The sequence below is a fragment of the Podarcis pityusensis genome (genome assembly GCF_964106645.2).
Source record: "Podarcis pityusensis genome assembly, chromosome: 10".
Taxonomy (NCBI): domain Eukaryota; kingdom Metazoa; phylum Chordata; class Lepidosauria; order Squamata; family Lacertidae; genus Podarcis; species Podarcis pityusensis.
Window position 1 is genome coordinate 32,339,635 of NC_138035.1, and position 20,516 is coordinate 32,360,150.

At 43.2% G+C, this 20,516-nt stretch overlaps 1 protein-coding gene and 1 long non-coding RNA gene across 5 annotated transcripts in view; both read left to right on the plus strand.

Moving 5' to 3' along the window:
* The window catches only part of ZC3H7B (zinc finger CCCH-type containing 7B), a 50,853-nt gene that overhangs the window by 4,616 nt on the left and 25,721 nt on the right, over positions 1-20,516 (plus strand). The window contains exons 1-13 of one of the 4 annotated variants that reach the window (XM_080971364.1): positions 54-229; positions 5,732-5,792; positions 8,795-8,828; positions 10,059-10,256; positions 10,714-10,872; positions 11,515-11,595; positions 12,928-12,987; positions 13,808-13,850; positions 14,548-14,798; positions 17,950-18,298; positions 19,140-19,198; positions 19,996-20,158; positions 20,237-20,398. In XM_080971364.1, coding sequence (XP_080827490.1) covers positions 5,740-5,792; positions 8,795-8,828; positions 10,059-10,256; positions 10,714-10,872; positions 11,515-11,595; positions 12,928-12,987; positions 13,808-13,850; positions 14,548-14,798; positions 17,950-18,298; positions 19,140-19,198; positions 19,996-20,158; positions 20,237-20,398 — 1,612 coding nt within the window. In that variant the 5' untranslated portion in view covers positions 54-229; positions 5,732-5,739. Of the gene's footprint in view, positions 1-53; positions 230-1,169; positions 1,191-5,731; positions 5,793-8,794; positions 8,829-10,058; positions 10,257-10,713; positions 10,873-11,514; positions 11,596-12,927; positions 12,988-13,807; positions 13,851-14,547; positions 14,799-17,949; positions 18,299-19,139; positions 19,199-19,995; positions 20,159-20,236; positions 20,399-20,516 lie in introns of those variants that run through there. The other 3 variants (XM_080971367.1, XM_080971366.1, XM_080971365.1) reach the window with 3 other exon arrangements.
* LOC308486177 lies at positions 7,977-8,345 on the plus strand. The gene is made up of 2 exons (XR_013990993.1): positions 7,977-8,054; positions 8,145-8,345. It is a non-coding gene; the product is annotated as an uncharacterized lncRNA (long non-coding RNA).

Genomic DNA, 20,516 nt, shown 5'->3' on the forward strand with positions numbered 1-20,516 from the left:
CTTGCTGGTGAGACTGAGCTGGAGAGACCTGGAAATGAAAGTAAAAAAGACCAAGAGGCACATGGAGGGAGCTGTATCGGCAGCAGCTCTAGAAACAGAATGTTGCCTTCTGTAATTAAATAGCAATTACTAGTATTATTACTAACCGTAATAATGCTCTAATAATATCTCTAGTAATATCATAGCATTTATCAAGGCGGGGTGTAGGGGGAATCCCCAAGCAGAGGAGGTGAGTTGGTTATTTTGTTGTTTTTCTGTGAAGGAAGGAAGCTAGGAAGGAGGAGGGTGGCTGGGTTGGGGGTATGAAGGAGCGAAGATGGGCCAAAATAACCCTGAAGCAAAACTGCTCAGCTTTGCAGATGAGTAACGGAAATATTTCTCACTGCATATGTTGCTTAATCCCAACCAGAATTAAATAGGACGCGAAAGTCACACTACTACCGTCTCTCCGGGTCGAATTCTTAAAAAGATAAATGTCTTCTTCCTCCCTGTGCTCCTTCTTTTGAGGTTGGGAAGTTTTTTTGGGAGGAACTAGCGGGAGCTCGGAACTGAATGGCGATCCCAGAAACCTTTTGACTTCTCTCACGGTTTCATTTCGGGTCTGCGGTTCTAGAATTTTTATTTCATTTTACTGTATTTTATTGCTTTCTTGCTCAAAAGCACTGACACGGTGAAGAGAATCTTTGCAGAAACGCTGATCTTGGACGAGGGGGAGTTGAGTAAAAAAAAAAAAGGTTTGGCTGTTGCCTCATCTGGCATTTTATAATCCATGACTTGTAAAAGTTACGTTGCTTAGCAGAACGGAAATGTTTCTTTTAAAATCATTTTTGGGCGGTTTTTTTTTTTAGTCTGGAACCAGCCGTGACAGTTTGTTGTGAGCTTAGCAGCACCAAGTTGTGTGTTGTGGCTTCCGAAGGCAGAAGGCAGGCGGCTCCTTCCTTCTCTGTTTCCGCGTTCGAGGCACATCTAAGGCCGGTTACTTTTGCTAACCGAGGCCGGGGATTTGGAGGCCTTGGATTGGTGGGAATGGGGTCAATTCTAGAGGAATTAAACCAGAAAAATGTGCATGTGTGTTTTAGGGCTGTTAATGGGGGTTGGGGGGGCAATGAAAAGGAGGACCGTATTTGAAGGAGCAGAGCAATAGAAGCAAACCAACAAGACGGAAGATGCCGCCAATGCGCATAAACAGGGTACAATCCACATCGAAAAGGCTTACTAATGTCTGTTATACGCCTGTTGCATTATAGTATGATAGCTAACCAAAATATGTTGAAAACTGGGAGAATGAACACTAGGGGAATGGGAAACGTGTTGAAACCGTTGCTGAAAAAGCGATTCTGTTCCCCCCCTCCCTCCTTTTCCCTGCATATTGCAGAGGTCTTTACGGTGCATGTAAATATTTGGGGAGACAAGCGCTTAGGGAGATGTGTGCTGTAAAAGTAATCTTACATTTGGGTTTGCAGCTCAATGCTACCCTGTTAATGTGCGATATTGAGAGCTGCAACTAAGCCGCACAGCTTTCTTTATGCAAAGCAAAACAAAACATCACAATTTGCATGAATGCAACGAACCTGTTGTGATTCTGCCAAGCCATTTGTACATTTTCTCGGTAGAGTCTCCTTATCGCATAATCGGTGAAACGTTCCAAACATATGGGATTATAAAAGCTTTTTATTACTAACTCCCAAGGTTCAGGGTTGGAGAGGAGTCTAGAAAACATGAGATTTGAAACCATGATAATAAATGTGTCCCTTTTCATTTGTTTCATTTCTCATTTTAAGCTTTTAGTGAATGTTATAGCAGTTTTAAGCTTTTACTCTGCAGTATACCATCTCTGAGCAATTTGTAGATCCAGTTTAAAATACAAAAACAATCCAAAGTTTAAACAGTGAAAACAATGAAAACCAACAATAATACAGAACTGGAAATAAAAGAAATCTAAAGAACAGTATACACAGCAGCAAAAACAAACAAAAAAATTAAAACCAGCTAGAAGAATAATTAGGTGGATCTTAAAACCCCATAAAACGACTATCCATTGTACACAGGAACATAGGAAGCTGCCTTATACAGTGGTGCCTCGCAAGACGAAATTAATTCGTTCTGCGAGTTTTTTCGTCTTGCGAATTTTTCGTCTTGCGAAGCACGGTATTAACGATTTTAAGAAAAAGGAAACAAACTCGCAAGACGTTTTCGTTTTGTGAAGCAAGCCCATAGGGAAATTCGTCTTGCGAAGCAACTCAAAAAACGAAAAACTCTTTCGTCTTGTGAGTTTTTCGTCTTGCGAGGCATTCGTCTTGCGAGGTACCACTGTACTGAGTTAGACCATTGGCAAAATCATTCTGCACCATCTAGTTTAAACTGTAGGCATGTCATGAGCAGCTATTGGCTAGTGCCTGTAACGTCATATTAAAAGTGAAACATTTGTTTCCTGCTCCCTATTATGTTACTCCATTCGAGAACTTTAAAAAACCGTAAGAAGCAAAATACTACCAGGTGCCCTACTCCAGCAGAAGTACTCAAGGTGATTTTAAATATTTGTGCAAAAAATAAAAACCAACCTCAGACTTCTTCCCACCCCTCATAGCAGTGTTGTTGTGTTGCTTTTTCCCCCTTTCTAAAAATTAAGGCAGTCTAAAGGGATTGACAGACAAATAATGATATAACCAACCAATATTAATACCATGGTTACAAAATATATTTTATAGTTAAACAATCTCATGATGTTTTAAAGTCTGCTTAAATTTAACAATAAATTGTTACTCCTTTGAGAAGGACCTTTACAAAAATGCATTTCCAGACAAGGACATCAGCATATTTAGATGACAGTTCTGTGGTGCATATGTGGGCAAAGTTATATGTAAGATGCATTAACTTTTGTATCACCTGCCATATAAGAATCCCAAATACTGTTTTTTTATTTGGAAATTTATGTAGAGTTATGACTTCCGATAGGATTATGTATTTGCTGGCTGATTTTATTAATAAATAATAGTAAACTTATGAATAATCTCTTACATTATCACAAAAACAGCTTTAAAAAGTTTTGAAAACAGTAATAACCTTTCACAAACACAAACAGTACGAAATGAACAGAGACCTTTTCACCCAGCTGGAAAAGCTTATTGAAATAACAAAAACTTCAATTGTTTCTGGAGAGTACAGATAGTAGATTCCTGTTCTATCTAAACTTGAATGCTGTTCTACAAAACAGGGGTAACCACATTGAAAGCCCTGCTCCAAGTCACTTTGGAACACGTTTCTGCTATTTTGGGCACTTGAAGGAGAAACACTCTTGCAGAACACAGAGACCCACTGTGTGTATAAGGGATAAAGCGGTCACTTAAGCAGCCTAGTCCTAAGTTGTATGTGCTAGTACCGAAACCTTGAATTTGGCCCAGTAGTAGATTGGCAGCCCATGCAAATCCTGCAAACAAAGTGCTATATGCTGCTGGTGGTTTATCCCCACAAGCAACCTAGAACTGCATTGTACATTACCTGCAGTCTCAGGGCCAGCTTCAAGGGTAGCCCCCACATAGAGTGCATTGCACTAATCGAACCTTGAAGTACCAATGCATGGACAGTAGTGGTTAGGCTCTCATCATAGACACCTGCATCTCTAGGGATAGAGCTATATCTAGAAGCAGTCTACACTTTGCAGCTGCTCTTTCGGGGAGTGTTTGGCCTCATCCTGGATCGGGACACATTCTCACTGAACCTAGAAACCCAACCCCCACCCCCTACACACACTATCTTGCCTGGATTCAGACTCTGTTTATTAGCCCTCATCCAGCCCACCACTGCTTCCAGACACTGGTCCATGGCCTGCTCAGCCATTTCCAATTCAGATATTACAGATAAAAAGTTTTGGGTATCATCAGAGTACTGATGACTCTTCATCTTCTAATGGCTGCTCCCAGTGGCTTCATATATATGTTAAATAGCATTGGAGACACTATAATGCCCTGTAGCAGCCCATAACTCAAGAGCCGGGGGGCTGAGAATCACATATTCAGTGTGGAAGTATCCCTGGAGATAAGCCCAGAGTCACTGCAGAACAGTGCACCAATATCCATCTCCCATAGATGGTCCAAGAGGATTTCATGGCCGATGATACTGAAACCTGTAATCAGGAGTTTAAGCAGGAGCAGCAGGGTCGCATTCCTCCTGTCCCTCCCGATAGAGGTAATCTATCAGAGTGACCATGGCCGATTGATCCGAACTCAGTTTAGAATGCATCTAAACAGTTTCCTCCTAGAATGCCTGTGTGCACTGTCGCAGTTCTCATGAGTACCTTGCGACTGGGATGTATTTGTAGGCACCACTTCCTTATGCAAAGGAGTGTTCACTGGACCCACCCAGTCACGCCCACTCTGCAGCTAGCTTTAATCAGTTTTGAAAAGCAATGGTCGAGACAGCACTGGAGGCATAGTCACAAATAACTTGTCCAAGTCCTCAGGCTGCCAGAACTGATCCCACAAAATAAGACTTGACGGAGCATTGCAAACTTCACTCAGAGCTTAGTCTTAATTTGTGTTGTATGTTATGGGATATGCTGAATCTCACTTGGACTTTTCCCCCTGTGTTGAACTTTCTCCTTTTTGCAATGACATTTTGGTTTCAGCAGATAAAAATACCCGGTTTCCAGCAATATAGAATACTAATTCTGCTGCAGATTCAGTGCATCTTGTGTTGCACCTGACCAACTGAAAAATACTTTTAAGTTTGTCTAGCACAGCTAAAGATAGCTGAGAACAAATTTTCCTGTTTTGTATTTTTAATATGAAATGTCAGAACAGCACACTGAATCATGACATAATTTTTGTGCTCTGAATTTTTCTCCTGAACTGAGTTGGTTGCTTGGTTTCATCTTCATCTTTCATGTTCCTAGTTGTACCACCATAAATAATTCACAGCCTTCATTTTGGTTTGCATCTTCAAAATTGGAAAAACCTAGTGTAGCTAGGTGGGTCTTAGAATCTGTGTTGCCATGAATTGCGTAGAGTAACATCTCTGTGCATAAGATGGTAGTTTCTATGGTATCCTGGAAATCAAAGCCTGCCTTTCAAGTTTGCTTTCTAAAAAGTGGGCACTTGGGGATGTATGAAAATGGAATGTTGAAAAGGTAATGCATACATCTATCTGGAAGAAAATGTGTCAACAGAAAGCAGGATTTTGTTCCTCTGTACAGACCCCAGTCCATTGATGTTCATTGAGGCTGGAATGGTAGCAGGTCAGCTGAGGCCATTTTGGGGCAGTGTGGATCAAGCAGACTTTATCGTGCTTTAAAAAAGGGGGGTGGCTACTGTAATATGCATTTACATGTAGTTATGTTTAATAACAGTATTTGCACTCTTCTATTGGTCCCTAGGCCCATTTGAGGGTGGGAACTGTTCTCTATATAATTCTAAATGGGTTTAACCCACCACATTTGAAGCAGCAGCTGTGAGAGACCATTCCTCAGTGTTGGAATGCATGCTTTAGCAGCGGAGATGAGCAACTTGTGGACCTCCAAATGTTGTTGGACTTCTAACTCTCATCAACCACACTCAGTGCTCAGGAAACATTGGAGGATTCATACAACATCTGGACAACCACAGGTTTCCCATCCTTTCTTTACTTGTACAGTCCCAGGTACCTCTAGTTAAAACTATCCTATGTTATTGTTAAAGTTGTATTGTGGGGTACGCTCAAACTCTAAAGGTTTAATATATGCTTTTCCCTACTGCAGTGACTGTAATGGAGAGACAAAAACGTAAAGAAGAGATAGAGAAGGGACTACAGTTCATCCAGTAAGTGAACAAGTTTGGAGACTGTGTGGTTTCTATTCTCATTAATCTGTGAAATCGAGCAATCCTTACTTTAATATATTTATTTTTTAATATATATAATTTCTTTTCCCTTCAAATGAAGACCAAAACAGTTCACACAATAAAGCATAACTTTCATAAATAGCAGCAGAAATACGCTGACATAAAAATACCTAGCTTAAGAAAAACTTGTAAAGAATCAAACCACAATTCTTGTACAGCTTCCAAAATTGTGGCAGCACTATAACATAAGTAATACTTGTTGCATGGAAATGTATACTTGGCCTTGAGTTGAGTGTACTTTGTTTTTTTACCTTTGTAAGGGAGAACTGTGAAACACAGTGGTACCTTGGAACTCAAATGTAATCCGTTCCAGAAGACCATTCGACTTCTGAAACGTTTGAGTTCCGAGTTGTGGCTTCCAATTAGCCGACAGCTAGGTTTTTGCACAGTGGAAGTTGTGTCGGACGTTTGTGTTCCTCGGAACGTTTGAAAACCAGAGCGCTTCTGGGTTTTTGGCGTTCAGGAGCCGAAACGTTCGAGAATGGAGCAGTTTGAGTTCCGAGGTACCACTGTACTAGAAGTTTGCAGTCTTAACTTTATAGAGTAAGGCTGCAGATTGGAAGGCTCCTATTTTAATAAGACTATTCTAGAGTAAATTGAATAGATTGTCATGGCAACTGTCTATAGTTATAGGGTTAAGACTTGCACTCCAGTCGATAGTCGCTTTTGGTTCATACAACTGTACAATACAGTGGTGCCCCGCAAGAAGAATGCCTCGCAAGACGAAAAACTCGCTAGACGAAAGAGTTTTCCGTTTTTTGAGTCGTTCCGCAAGACGAATTTCCCTATGGGCTTGCTTCGCAATACGAAACATCTTGCGAGTTCTTGCGAGTTTGTTTCCTTTTTCTTAAAGCCGCTAAGCCGTTAATAGCCGCTTAGCCGCTAATAGCCGTGCTTCGCAAGACGAAAAAACCGCAAGACGAAGAGACTCGCGGAATGGATTAATTTTGTCTTGCGAGGCACCACTGTAGTACAATTATAAGGGATAGAGGAGCCAAATTCCCTTCAAATCTGTGGCGCACACCCAACTTTTTCACATACGTAGCAGCCCATGGAAACTGTTAACTAGCTACACTTGGGAACCTAGGCAAAACCTTTTCCATTTGTATATTGAAGAATGTTGATTCATTCTATTGAAGGAAAATACTTGACAGACATAATTTATTGAACTGGACACAATGCCTGTGATGTGGAAAACAAGTAGTGGTATCATTTCCTAGTCAGAGAAACCAAAGTGTGTGTTTGGGTTGTTATCTGGCGGTGGAGAAAGTATTGCCTCCATGAGGCCACCTAGCAATGCAGGGGACATTTTATCAACACAGGAAACATTGGACTTTTGGATGGCAATAGGCCAATTGCCACCCAAGCGAGTTGAAACAATTTATTTGTTTCCCTCTATTTAAGTTTCCATCTATGATAGTTCAGGAATGATGTTGTGCTGGCTAATACTATAGTTGGTGGTACATTACCCAGAGGGCTTTGTTTTCCTGTGTTACCGTATTTTTCGCACCATAGGGCGCACCGGACCATAGGGCGCACCCAGTTTTTAGGGGGGGAAATCAAGAAAAAAAATATTTCCCCCCCCAGCCCCAAAGAGCAGCGTACAGGCTGCGCACAACCTCTCCCTGCCGGAGGGGTTGAGCGGGGCTATGGCACAAGCAGGATCCCGCTCGCTGTTTTGGCTTCCCCTTTAGCCCCGTGCAGCCTCTCCTTGCCGGAGGGGTTGCGCACAGCTATGTAGCAAGCCAAGGCAGCGAGCGGGATGGATCCCACTCGCTGTTTTGGCTTCCCCTTTAGCCCCGTGCAGCCTCTCCTTGCCAGGAGACGCTGCCCAGGGCTAAAGAATCCATAGCCCCGTGCAGCCTCTCCTTGCTGGAGGGGTTGCGCGCAGCTATGGAGGAAGCCAAGGCAGCGAGCGGGATGTTTTGGCTTCCCCTTTAGCCCCGTGCAGCCTCTCCTTGCCGGGAGACGCTGCGCAGGGCTTTCCTGGCTTTACTGGGAGGTGGGGGGATTCCCTCACCTCTCCCAAAAGCCCGCAGAAGCCACGCAACCCCTTTAAAGAGATCGCAGCTTCTCCTGGCTTTTCTGGGAAGTGGGGAAATTCCCCCACCTCCCGCAAAACCGGCAGAAGCCGCGCGCACTTTAAAAGGGCTGCACGGCTTCTCCTGGCTTTCCTGGGAGGTGGGGGAATTCCCTCACCTCTCGCAAAAGCCCGCAGAAGCCGTGCAACCCCTTTAAAGAGATCGCGGCTTCTCCTGGCTTTTCTGGGAGGTGGGAGAAGGGACTAATGCGGCCAGTCAGTCCCTTCTCCCTCCTGGAGAAAAGCCCGCAAGAGCGCACGGAGCTTGTGTGCGGCTCTTGGGGGCTTTTCCCGCCTGCCTCCCCCCTGCATTCACTCCATAGGACGCACACACATTTTCCCTTGCTTTTTAGGAGGGAAAAAGTGCGTCCTATGGTGCGAAAAATACGGTAGTCACTTTCACTGCCTTGAAAGTCAAAAGAAATTTAAACCGATACCGAAGCACAGCCAATTTTTTGATTATCTTGTCTTAGTAGTTTTCTGTTTGCTGTTACTTTAAGCCTACTTTCTTGCCCAAAGAATCAGTGTGTGTGTGTGTGTGTGTGTGTGTGTGAACATAAGCAAAGTATTCTTCAGTAACAAGTAAAATTGTGTGCAACGGCTGAAGCCAAAGGGATAATGCAGCTTCCTGTACACATAGTTTAAAGTACAGGCCATGAAAAACTTAAGTGCATTCTGCAAACTCATCTCTGAAAAGTGAGCATACCAATGCCCACAGGTAAAAAATAAGAGGTTCCCTATTTCTACTTATATTATTCATTTATACTGCTTCACATATTAGAGTGATGTGTATATATATATATATATTTCTGTACTTCTGAAGCCCTTTGTCTTTGTTTAGGTCCACATTACCCCTAAGCCAAGAAGATTATGAGGTAATTTTAAGAGTTTCTTTTTTAAAAAAAGAAGTACCAAATGTTATCTTGACAAATTAGTCCTTGTGACTGGGGTGGTGACGGCAGGGAGGGAAAGGGAAGTCGTTGCTTCTTGCTGCTGGATGGGCAGAGTTGCTCAGAGAACAGGGATAGGGAAGCTTTTTCAGCCCAAGGTCCATATTTCCTTCTGGGCAAGTTTTTGAGGGCCACATGCTAGTAATGGATGTGGCTAGGATTCAGGAGATGCCATTCTAAATCGCATTGAGATTATCAGCTGGGTCTGTGTGGGTGATTTTTATACTAAGTTTATATCCTCCTGCTACTGAGATCTCCAATTGGTTCAGTTCTCAAAATATGAGTATGTAAAAAACTATCAACATCGTGGGCATTTACTTTCCAATAATAATTTTGTTGGTTCACTAAGTTACTTAAATACGTTGACTTCAGTGTGTCTGAGTACAGCTTAGCTTTGATACTGCCAAATTTGCTTTAATTGAACAAGCATGCTATGCATACTTGCCCGAGATATATATTTATTTTAAAATGGGAAACTTGAATTTACTCAAGCCCACTTACTTACTGAGTTGTTGCCTGGCTCTTAAGACTCCTCATTTGAGTTCTGCGGCCTCTGGCAGGGCATCTGCCCTAAAACCTTTGACAGATGTCCCCTCTCCAACCATAGCTATGAGTCTAGGGATCTCCTTCGCTCTAAAAATGTACTGTGACTGGTCTAGGTCCTATTTTTCTTGTCAAGTCCTGTCCACACTGTGTTGTGACATTGGCACACTGCATAGCAGGTGCATAGCAGACAGTAATATTGTGAAGCACAATATCATTGAGATTAGATGAAGAAAAAGCAGGTGAGAGCTGTGTTCACACATCATGCTAAGCCATAAACCATGGCTTAATGTGCATGAGTGAATCTTGTCCATTGTATTCTTCCCCACTCCTCCAGCTGACACTGTAAGGAAACAAATGGCTTGGATAGACACATTCACCGTACAATGCCATGATGAAGCTTTCCAACCAAGGAACACTGTTTCCCTCAGCAGACAAGCTTTTTCTCATAAACCTGTCCACAGGGAATTGTGACTTTCTAGGATTATTCGAATTATGTGCCTCCTTTATATTCTGAGAGAACGTATATAGTGATTTTGATGCCTTTTTGGCACAGTAGCAAGGACACCACGGGATGGCATAGTGTTTTTTCTTCGTTTCTTATTCCTGCAGGCTTTTTTGCAAAAGCTGGTGAGAAACTTATTTGCAGAGGGCAATGATTTGTTCAGAGAGAAGGATTTCAAGCTAGCGTTGGTTCAGTATGTCGAAGGGCTGAATGTGGCCGAATATGCAGCTTCAGATGAGGTGGCCATTCCGGTGGATCTCTTATGCAAGCTGCATGTCAATCGGGCTGCCTGCTACTTTGCCATGGTGAGTTGTTTTGGGCTAGTTTGTGCATGTATGTGCTTTATTTGATCTCTCCATCATTGGATGACTTGCGTATAAGCAGGTTTAAACTGCATTAAAGTAATTTTGGTTGAAATAAAAAAACATTTTTTTCAATATACAGCATGTCATGGCTCACTTGCCTTTATTTGATGTTGCAGTCATCAGGTGATGATCATACTTGTGCAATTCATTCCACATTGCATTGCCTTTAGGGGGTGCGGGTAGGGATCTGACTATAGGCACTATACACCAAGGGGAAGAATTATCCATTGTTGTGGGTATTAACCTGACACACTGTTCTTTTGCTCCCCCTTTCTTTTCTGCACAAGCAGAACTTAAGAGCAATGAGTTAGGTCGGACAGATCTTGCATGGAAGGAGACGTGTAGGATCTGTTTATGTCAAGCTTCTTATGGTTATGATAGTCTCGTTTTCCAAAAGGGCCTGCATGAGAAAGCTCTGGAAGACAGTGAGAAGGCTCTGGGATTCAACAAGGAGAACATCCGTGCGCTATTCCGGAAAGCCCGCTGCTTGAATGAGCTAGGGAGGCACAAGGAAGCATATGAATGTAACAGCCGCTGCTTGCTCTCCCTCCCGCATGTAAGTAGTGGCTTGCACATTTACAGTCATTGACTTTTTAACGGAAAGTGCATAAATGTGTTAAAATAAATTACAATCAAACTTGAGATTTCCATTCCCCTCCTCTATCATTGGCTCTCTCATCTTTTCTTTTGATCCAAAGAGCAATAAAAAGGAATCTACAAATCTTCCAGGCATTGAGCAAACTAATAAATAGAGCATGCAGTTTCCAGCACAAATATGAAAGCCTATTATTGTCTTTAGCACTTAGATTTGCAAATATATTTTTATATATGACAGCTTCTGGGGGAAAGCCCCTGCTCTCTCTTATTGCAAGTGCTGCTTCTCCCCCCACCCCCCCCAAGTTTCCCTGCCATTATGTCCCCTCTTGCAGAGACACTGTCTCTTGTTCTGCTCATATTTCACCTCTAGATATTTTGTGTCTGGATTGGAGAGACGGCACAAGAGAGAGCTTGGGAGCAGGGAACAATAGGCGTTTAGAGGATTCATGCAATTTCACTTATGAAATTTACACAATTACACTTATATGACGGGCCTAAAACGTAACCCCGCATAAGTGGGGGGGGGGGACCCTGTATTTGCAAAGAATTGAGTGAAATACTTTGTACACCTACAAAAGTGCTCATTGTCTTCTCCTTGAAGGATGAAAGTGTGGCACAACTCGGCCAGGAGCTTGCACAGAAACTGGGATTAAGGATCCGGAAAGCCTATAAAAGGCCTCAGGTATAGTATTCATGCCCCACGTTTATTTCAGTTGGCATATATAGGGTTATATGATTGCATCCGCCCAACAATCCTTTGGGATACGTTAGACTGAGAGTGACTTGCCTAAAGCTAGCTAATGAGCATCAAGATGGTTGTGCAGGGATGTGAACTTGGGGTTCCAGCATCCAAATCCAGCACTCTATCCCAAGGCTGCACAGCATGTGATTCAGCTCACCAACAATGTGTGGTAACCTCTGAAGTGCTTGGTACCCTCCCATGTTTATGTAGTCCTCAAATAGAAAACAGAAATAGGAAGTGTTGAGATCTGGTGAACTGCCATTCATGGCCAGTGCTCAGAATTGGGCTTGGTACAGTTGAGCAGGTCTAGTTTGGGGCTCCTGTGTGGCCCTCCTGATGTTTACTGGACTCCATCTTTCTTTACTCCCAGACTTCGTGGCCAAAGGTCAGGGATTATGGGAGTTGTTGTCCACCAGCATATGAAGGGGGGGGGGAGTACTAATTGGTGTGTACAGTTGCGTGTAAATGTGTGTATAAAAGGCTTATGGCAAACCAGAAGGTTGGAATGGTGAGTACAGTGGTACCTCGATTTTCAAACGTAATCAGTTCTGGAAGACCGTTCAGCTTCCAAAACGTTCAAAAACCGAAGCATTTACTTCCAGAAAACTCTATACAGCAGCCGCGTGGCATGTTTGACTTCCGAAAAGCGTTCAGAAACTGAAGCAGTTACTTCTGGGTTTTTGGCGTTCAAAAACTAAAACGTTCTACTTCCAAGACGTTCGAAAAACCGAGGTACCACTGTATTCTATTTTAAGAGCACCTGCCACTATTATAAATGGTATTTAATTAGAAATGGCATTTAATTCAGCTAGCCAGCTCAGAACAGAATCATACTGTCTGGCTACCTATGAAGACCTTAGAGAGCATGACTACCTACCTCCTCTCCTGTCAAAACTTAGCACTATTAGTTTCACCCAGGATAAATCCAAAATAAGACTATCCACTTGCAAATGATGCAATATTCCAAACACAGTACTGTAGTCAGTTCTTGTTGGGAATAGCATGTAACCTGCAAGTAGGTTGTCCCATTTGACTATTATATAAGCATGCCTTGTACTGAATGTAGAAAACTGGGAAGTGAGGTTTAGCTGCAATTTCTAGTCTGTGTACAGGGTGCATGTACAGTGCAATATATATATATATATATATATATATATATATATATATATATCTCTCCAGTCAGTGCTATCTTGTATGTTTACTTGCTCCTTAATATGGAAGTGACTTTGCGTCAGAATCTTGTAGATTACCACTGTTCTCTCTTCCTTGCAGCAGGAATTGGAAACGTTTTCTCTACTTAGTAATGGCCTGTCTTCTGCCTTACCAAATCAGGTAGCCTTTATTGATAAAATAGTGCAAGTGAGACTTGAAACAACATTTTGCAGTGTCAAGTGCTGCTGTTCAGCATGCCAGCTAGCCAGGACCTGTTCGTGGAACTTCATTTCATTCCTTTCCCCATTTCCCGCTTAAAGAGTTTTATTGTTCTTCAAACCCTGGGATTTCACCAAGTATGCCGATATCTCCCTCATGTTTCTCAGTGATCCTGCTTGGCTAGAGTACTATTGGCACTCACTGCCTAAGTCCACTGTTGCAAGAAATGATGCCTCCTAGAAATGTTTAATTTTAAGTGCAATTGATTGCATTCCAGAATTTTAGCAGAATCTGAAAAACTGTCGAGAGTGCTGACTGGCTAGCTAATGGCCCTTGTGACAGTCATGAAGTCAGTCAGTTGTGTAGAGCACTGATTGTCGGTCCAACTAGTCACATAACTCACATGGCCTGAGCAGTATTTCAAGGTTGTTGGTTTTTTAAAAAAATAAACCCAACAGGAAAGAGATCCAAAGAAAATTTAACCAGATGAACATATGCCCAAGTTTTTTGTGTTTTTTAATAGTTGAAAGCTTGCCTGAAGTCTGGCGGGAAGGGTGAAAGAGAGGAAATTAGTGCTAGTTTCAAAGACCAGTATGTGTGTCAGTAAAGTGAATAAACACTTTGCAAGAGGAAAAAACTGCAAACTCCTGTAGTTAGGTACATCACTGTGTGCCCTGAAATAACTCTTTGTGAAAGTTGGAGAAAAGATTTGAATGCTGAGAGTAGCAACTCCCCCCACCCTGCCAGAGGGATGACAATAGTATATTCTTTCTCTTTGCAGACTGTTTCTAATGGATTGGGCTCTGTAGATGACATTGAAACAGGTGATTAGTTTTATGTTCCTTTGACTCATAGCAATTTTTGTCTCTTTGGTTTGCCACTAAGGACTATAACTTGAGTGACAGAAAATGTTCTGGTAGAGGGGAGGGCGGAAGTAAGTTTTACTCTTGCAACTTCCCTCCCTGAGCCAGCTTTGAGAACCTTGCACTGGGCTTGCAGCTGTTCCCCTGAACTGTGTGGATCGGCAGAAAAACCAATGTATGCTGAAGCTCCCAGCACATGTAAATGAAATCCACTGCAGGAGATACCCTTTTCCCATGATACACAGGGCGCCAGCATGCTATAAAATCTGAAGAAACTGTTAGAAACATGACTTTAGATTGTACTCTGCCAGATACTGAAAGACATATTTTGAAGATGGGAGACACCGTATAGTACAGGCTTTGAGTGCAGAAGGTCTCTGGTTCAGTTCCTGGTATTTCTGTCTATCTGTCTGTTTATGTAAGGATCACATAGTGGGTGATGAGAGGGGGGCGGGGAGAGACCTCTGCCTGAGACCCTGGACAGCCACTGCCCCCCAGAGTGTACAATATTGGGCTAGTTGGACAAACGTCCTGGGCTGGCATACGGTAGCTTCCTATAGTTCAGAGAGCAAGAGTCTCTGAGCTTCAATTTCTGCTACTGGATTGGGATCTGTGTGTGCGCTGCCATCTGGATGTGATCAAGTAATTTGCCTTGCAGACAGCTCTTTCGGTCTCCAGTGCGTCACCCCTCCCAATGTCTCTGTGAGTGAGGACTCTGCCTTTCCATCAACTGACTTGGATACGAAAGGCACACCAACTTCACTGCCTGCCGCCACCCTGCTCCCTTCTACTGATGCTGCATCCATGCCAGGGTCTGAGGGTGCTGATGACTTCACTGAAGGAGGAGTTCTTGGGCATGAACTGGACTCCATTCTGGATTCTATTGCAGATGGGTCACAATACCCTCTGGTAAGAGTGGATTTCCTAGGTCTACCTATCCATCTACGTCTCTGCTTTCAGTCACTCCTTTCTGACTTTCCCTCACTCTTCTCCTCATGCACTGGAGAGTTCTGTGTCTTTCTCCCTCCTCCTTTTGGTTTCTCTTCCCTGCCCACAAACTCCTCCTTTTGGTTTCTAAGTATCTGACGAGATCTGAGCCAACCTGAGTATATTATACATTTCCATGTGGCATTGTTTATCACCTTGGGAACACAAAGGGTGTGTGCACATCTAAAACTCCCAACTGTCTAGCTGTGGTTAAGCAATTGGAAGCAGAGTTCTGGTCTCCCTGTCCACACACGTTGGCCTTTTGGAGTGCAAATTGTTCTCTACTAGTCTTACATGCAATTAAGTCATACAGTGGCATTGATGTTGACAGTGGCCGAAGTTGCCCAGGGTTTCCTCCCCAATATCCATTTCAAATCTTGGTTAAGAGAAAACTCTGATACCAGGAATGGGGAAGTCCATAGCTTATTGGCAGAGCATGTGTTGTGTACAGTATGCAAGAAATCCAGGGTTCAATCCCTGACACCTCAACCTGAAAGGATCCTGTATTAGGAAAGTATTAGGCATGTACTAGGAAAGACCAACTGTCCTTGTTAGACAGCAACTGCTAATCAGAGTAGATGGTTCTTTCCTAGATATACCAATGCTCTGGGTCAACATTGAGCACATTCTCCTTCCCTCAAGCTTCTTTCTGGTACCCTACTGGATTTGTTCACCTGTTGCATTCTTCCTCCCCGCTCCCCCAATCCAGTTAATGCCACTTATGCCTCTGACACCTGGTTAGTCTTGATGCCTATGTAATGCTGAACTGCAATGGGGGAGGCAGGAGTTGCACCCCAAAAGAGAGGAGGCTCTGTGTGAATAAAAGTGTTGGTGCTGACCTTTAAAGCCCTAAATGGCCTCGGTCCAGTATACCTGAAGGAGCGTCTCCACCCCCATCGTTCTGCCCGGACACTGAGGTCCAGCGCCGAGGGCCTTCTGGCAGTTCCGTCACTGTGAGAAGCCAAGTTACAGGGAACCAGGCAGAGGGCCTCCTCGGTAGTGGCACCCACCCTGTGGAAAACCCTCCCACCAGATGTCAACGAGAACAACTACTACCAGACTTTTAGAAGACATCTAAAGGCAGCCCTGTTTAGGGAAGCTTTTAATGTTTAATGGATTACTGTACAATATTTTAATATTTTGTTAGAAGCTGCCCAGAGTGGCTGGGGAAGCCCAGCCAGATGGGTGGGTTATAAATACAGTGGTGCCTCGCAAGACGAAAAGAATCCGTTCCGCGAGTCTCTTCGTCTTGCGGGTTTTTTCGTCTTGTGAAGCAAGCCCATTAGAGGTTTAGCGGCTTAGCGCTACAGTATTAGCGGCTTAGCCGGCTTAAAGATCAGCTGATAAGCGGCTTAGCCATCAGCTGATAAGCGGTTTAGCGGCTTGGGAAAAAAGGGGGGGGGAGGAAAAAAACCCTGCAGGAACTCGCAAGACATTTTCGTCTTGTGAAGCAAGCACATAGGAAATTCGTTTTGCGAAGATTAAGAGATTAAGATTAAGATTAAGATTAAGATTAAGATTAAGATAAATTTATTGTCATTGTCCGTATATACACAGTATACACAACAACGAAAATCAAACACCCACCCAAAGACCGGGTTCACATACACATTTGCACGTATCTCCAACACTCTCATCCTATTCAGACATAATCTATAAAAACATATCATACTCCAGAATGTAACATAACCTATTAAAAGCATAACATAACCTAAAAACCTGTCTCATTCCTTCCTACTCCCTGCTTGCTATTTCTTGCAACTGGCCCTGAGATCATTATTTAGTGCAATCAGAGCTCTTGGATAGAAACTATTCAGAAGGCGTGTGGTTCGTGTTTTCATTGTCCTATATCTTCTGCCCGAAGGCAACAGTTCAAAGAAGTTGTGAGCAGGATGGGTGGGATCTCTCAGGATATTGTGTGACTTCTTCAAAGTGCGAGACGTGAAGATCTCATCCAGGGTTGGTAGTTGGAGCCCAATAACATTCTGGGCAATTTTAATTATTCTCTGTAAAGCTTTTTTATCCGTTTCAGAGCTGCTCCCATACCACGATAATATACTATAGGTTAAGACACTCTCGATGGTACTGTGATAATAGGACAGAAGTAGGTGCTGAGATAGATTCAGTCCCCTGAGCATTCTCAGGAAATACAACCTCCCCTGCACCTTCCTCACAACCATATTAATATTTGCAGTCCATGAGAGGTCCTCAGAGATGTAAATGCCCAGGTATTTAAAACTACCAACCCTCTCCACCTCCTCGCCATTTATGTGCAATGGTAAAAATACACTTTTCTTTCTCCTAAAGTCAATTATGAGTTCTTTGGTTTTTTTGGTGTTAAGCATAAGATTGTTTTCTTTACACCATTGAATTAACCCCTGTACTTCTTTCCTATAAGCAGTCTCATCGTTCTCACTAATGAGCCCCACCACTGTTGTATCATCCGCAAATTTGATGATTGTGTTGGACTTATACAGTGGGGTGCAATCAAATGTGTACAGGGAATAGAGAAAGGGACTTAGCACACATCCCTGAGGGGCTCCTGTGCTTAATACTAGAGTAGAAGAATAGTAAGGGCCCATTCTCACTGTCTGCGGCCTATCAGTCAGGAAATTCCTTACCCACAGACAGATCTTCTGATGTATACCCAAATTGGTCATTTTAAGAAATAACCTGTCTGGCAGAATTGTATTGAAGGCAGAACTGTAGTCCACAAACAACAGCCTTGCGTAGGTTCCCTGTCGTTCTAGATGACTCAGTACAGTATGGACAGCGATGGAAATAGCATCATCAGTAGATCTCCAAAAAGAAGCACCTTTTTGAAGCACCTCCAAAAAGGAAAACCCTTTCGTCTAGCGGGTTTTCCGTCTTGCGAGGCATTCGTCTTGCGGGGCACCACTGTAAATTATTATTATTATTACCCAGATACTGGTTGATAATGCAGCTGCGTTGGAGAAAGTAACTGTAAACTAGTCTTCAATTCTGTCTGTCATAGTGCCCTGTGCTACCTACCTTGTATATCTGGTGTATTTCATCTCTTCCCCTCTAACATGTTTTATCTCTCTTGCTGAAGTCCCTGGTCCAAGGTGCCATCCCTCCCAACCTGTCTAGTGAGATGCCCCAGCTGATCCCCGTGTTTCCAGGTGGCACTCCTCTGCTCCCTCCCGTGGTGACTGCCAGCATTCCAGTCTCCACTCCGCTCCCTCCTGCTTCCTTTGGCCTTGTGATGGATGCCACTAAGCAGCTCTCCTCCTCATCTGTCCTGGATGCCTTTGAATCGCCTGTGGGTGGCAGTGGCAGCTCCCCTTTGGACTCACTGGATTCGCTGGACTTGCTCCCATACACAGAGTCCCGCCTCGATGTGTTGGATGCTTTTGGAACCAATAGGGGATCACTAGATGCGCTGGATTCCTTTACTGTTGGTAGGTGTGGGGCCTGTTAGAGTCACATTATCTTTTGAGAAAGCAAGGGCAATGCTGCATCAAAACTCCGTATAATTTCTAGGCATATCTCTGTGAAGCATCAACTGCCCTAGGCTCATGTTACATGCTCCTCCACTGCCATCTAACTCTCTCCTTCTCACCACTCATATCAGTTCCTGGCCTATGTCCCAGCCTTGTATTGTCGCTTTTCAATGGCAAATGTTTCTTTTTTTTTCTATCTAGGCTGGGTATAATAAATAAGCAAATGGATAAATGTGTTGGTTTGTATAGTGCCCATCATGTGGTTTGCACCAAACAGCAGCAGTATTAGTTCATTTCTGCATTATAGATTAAGAGAAACTTAAAGAATTACTTGACTGAATAACAAGATTAACATGTAAGAGGATGAAGGAGCAGGAGGTATGTTTCAGTATGATCCAAAGCAAATTTGAAGAAAAGAGTCTTTTTCTAGCCAGTGATATCTAAACCACTAGAAAACAATTTTGGTGAGAACTGCCTCTTTGGAGTAATTTGAAACTAACACTGGAGAGAGAACCCCCTGGGATATTTCCCTATGCAGACCTCATGGTAATGACCTGGGTGGCAGGGCTGTGCAAGAGCATTACTATGATTTTCTTTCTTAAATCTAGGGCTTTTTTTAATTATTGAAACTATCTGCCTCAAGTGCTAAAAGAATGTGGAACTTGGTTTCTGTTGCCTCTTGGGAACTTAAGAAAAGAGAAGGTAGTTGAATGTGGTAGTGCTCGGGTAGTTGGCAATCATGCTTGTAAGACCGGCCACCTGTCTTCATGTCTCTTGTGATTTTTCTCACCTTGTTCAGAGGAAACCAGCACACAAGAACCACGGCAGCCTGCTGGTATCCAGAAACCACCACCCTTGGTGAGTAGTAGTAGTTCTCTTTTTCTCTGGATTGGGAGATAGAATAATCCGTGGGCCAAGAGCTGAAATGGACCCCTTGGCATCATGTAAGGTGGCAAAACTTCATTAGGATTTTTTGAAAGGTGTATATCTTGGTTGCATTTTCATGTGATAGCCCGTTCTGACAGGTTGCTTGAGCTCTTTATGCTGTCATTAAGATGGCTGATGCCACCTTTTCTAATTTAAGATATAATGTCAACAAAGTATGTGATTTAAAATGTTAAAACTATGTTGGAAAGCTAATGAAATCTGTTACAAAAAACTAATAATTTCACTGTTTTTCACAATTACCATGATACAGCCATGTATCAGGAAAAAAGTTATTTCCCCTCTCCTGAGCTATATATGACACTTTAGCTGAACCACATAGGCAATTAAAGTGTATTGGACAATTCTGGATACTCTTTGACCTTTCCAATAAGCTTTCAAATAAGAAGGAAATAGCTTTTTCAGGTGCACCTTCAGTGTAACAGTCAATAATATAATTGATATCCAGATTTCATCCAGTCTATTCCACTAATGGCACAATAGGGCAACACTTTGACAGTTCTTCTTTGCAACGCTGCCTAGAATTCATGGGAACGCTCAAGATTGTATTTTCGGTTGACCACAAAAGTCAGGGTAATAATAAATCAATGAGAAGGGCTTTAGTCTCCACGCTTTGGCTTGTTCTTTCTGAAATGCAGGTTGACCTGAAGAACTTCAGGAGAGGGCTTCAATTACTTTTTGTTTCAGTTTTCCCCCTCCCCTCTCTCCAGGCAAATCACAGTGGACCAAGTCACCCAACGGTACCCAAAGTGGTAGAGTTGCTGATGTGTCAGCCAGAGTCAATGATGCCCAACACAGCTCTGCTTGTGAAGAATCCGCTGGCATCCACTCACATCTTCAAACAAGCCTGTCGCATCTGCTATCCCAAAACAGGTTATTTGCTTGTGGTGACTTGAACTAGTTGCTATTGGAAAAACTGGGCTCTTGTTAATCTTGTCTCCCATTTTGTAGGACCCAAGGCTGGCGATTATACCTATCGAGAAGGTCTGGAACACAAGTGCAAGCGGGATATACTGCTGGGCCGGCGCTGCAACTCGGAAGATAAAACCTGGAAGAGAATCCGACCACGGCCAACCAAGACAAACTTTGTGGGATCTTATTATCTGTGCAAAGGTGAATTGATGGGAAAGGGTCCATGGGGGGGGGAAACGGGACTGCTTCCTACAGAAGGAGGGTTCTGTGAAATATGGCGTGGGGGGAGAGAGGCTGCTTTCTGTAGCAATGACCTGTT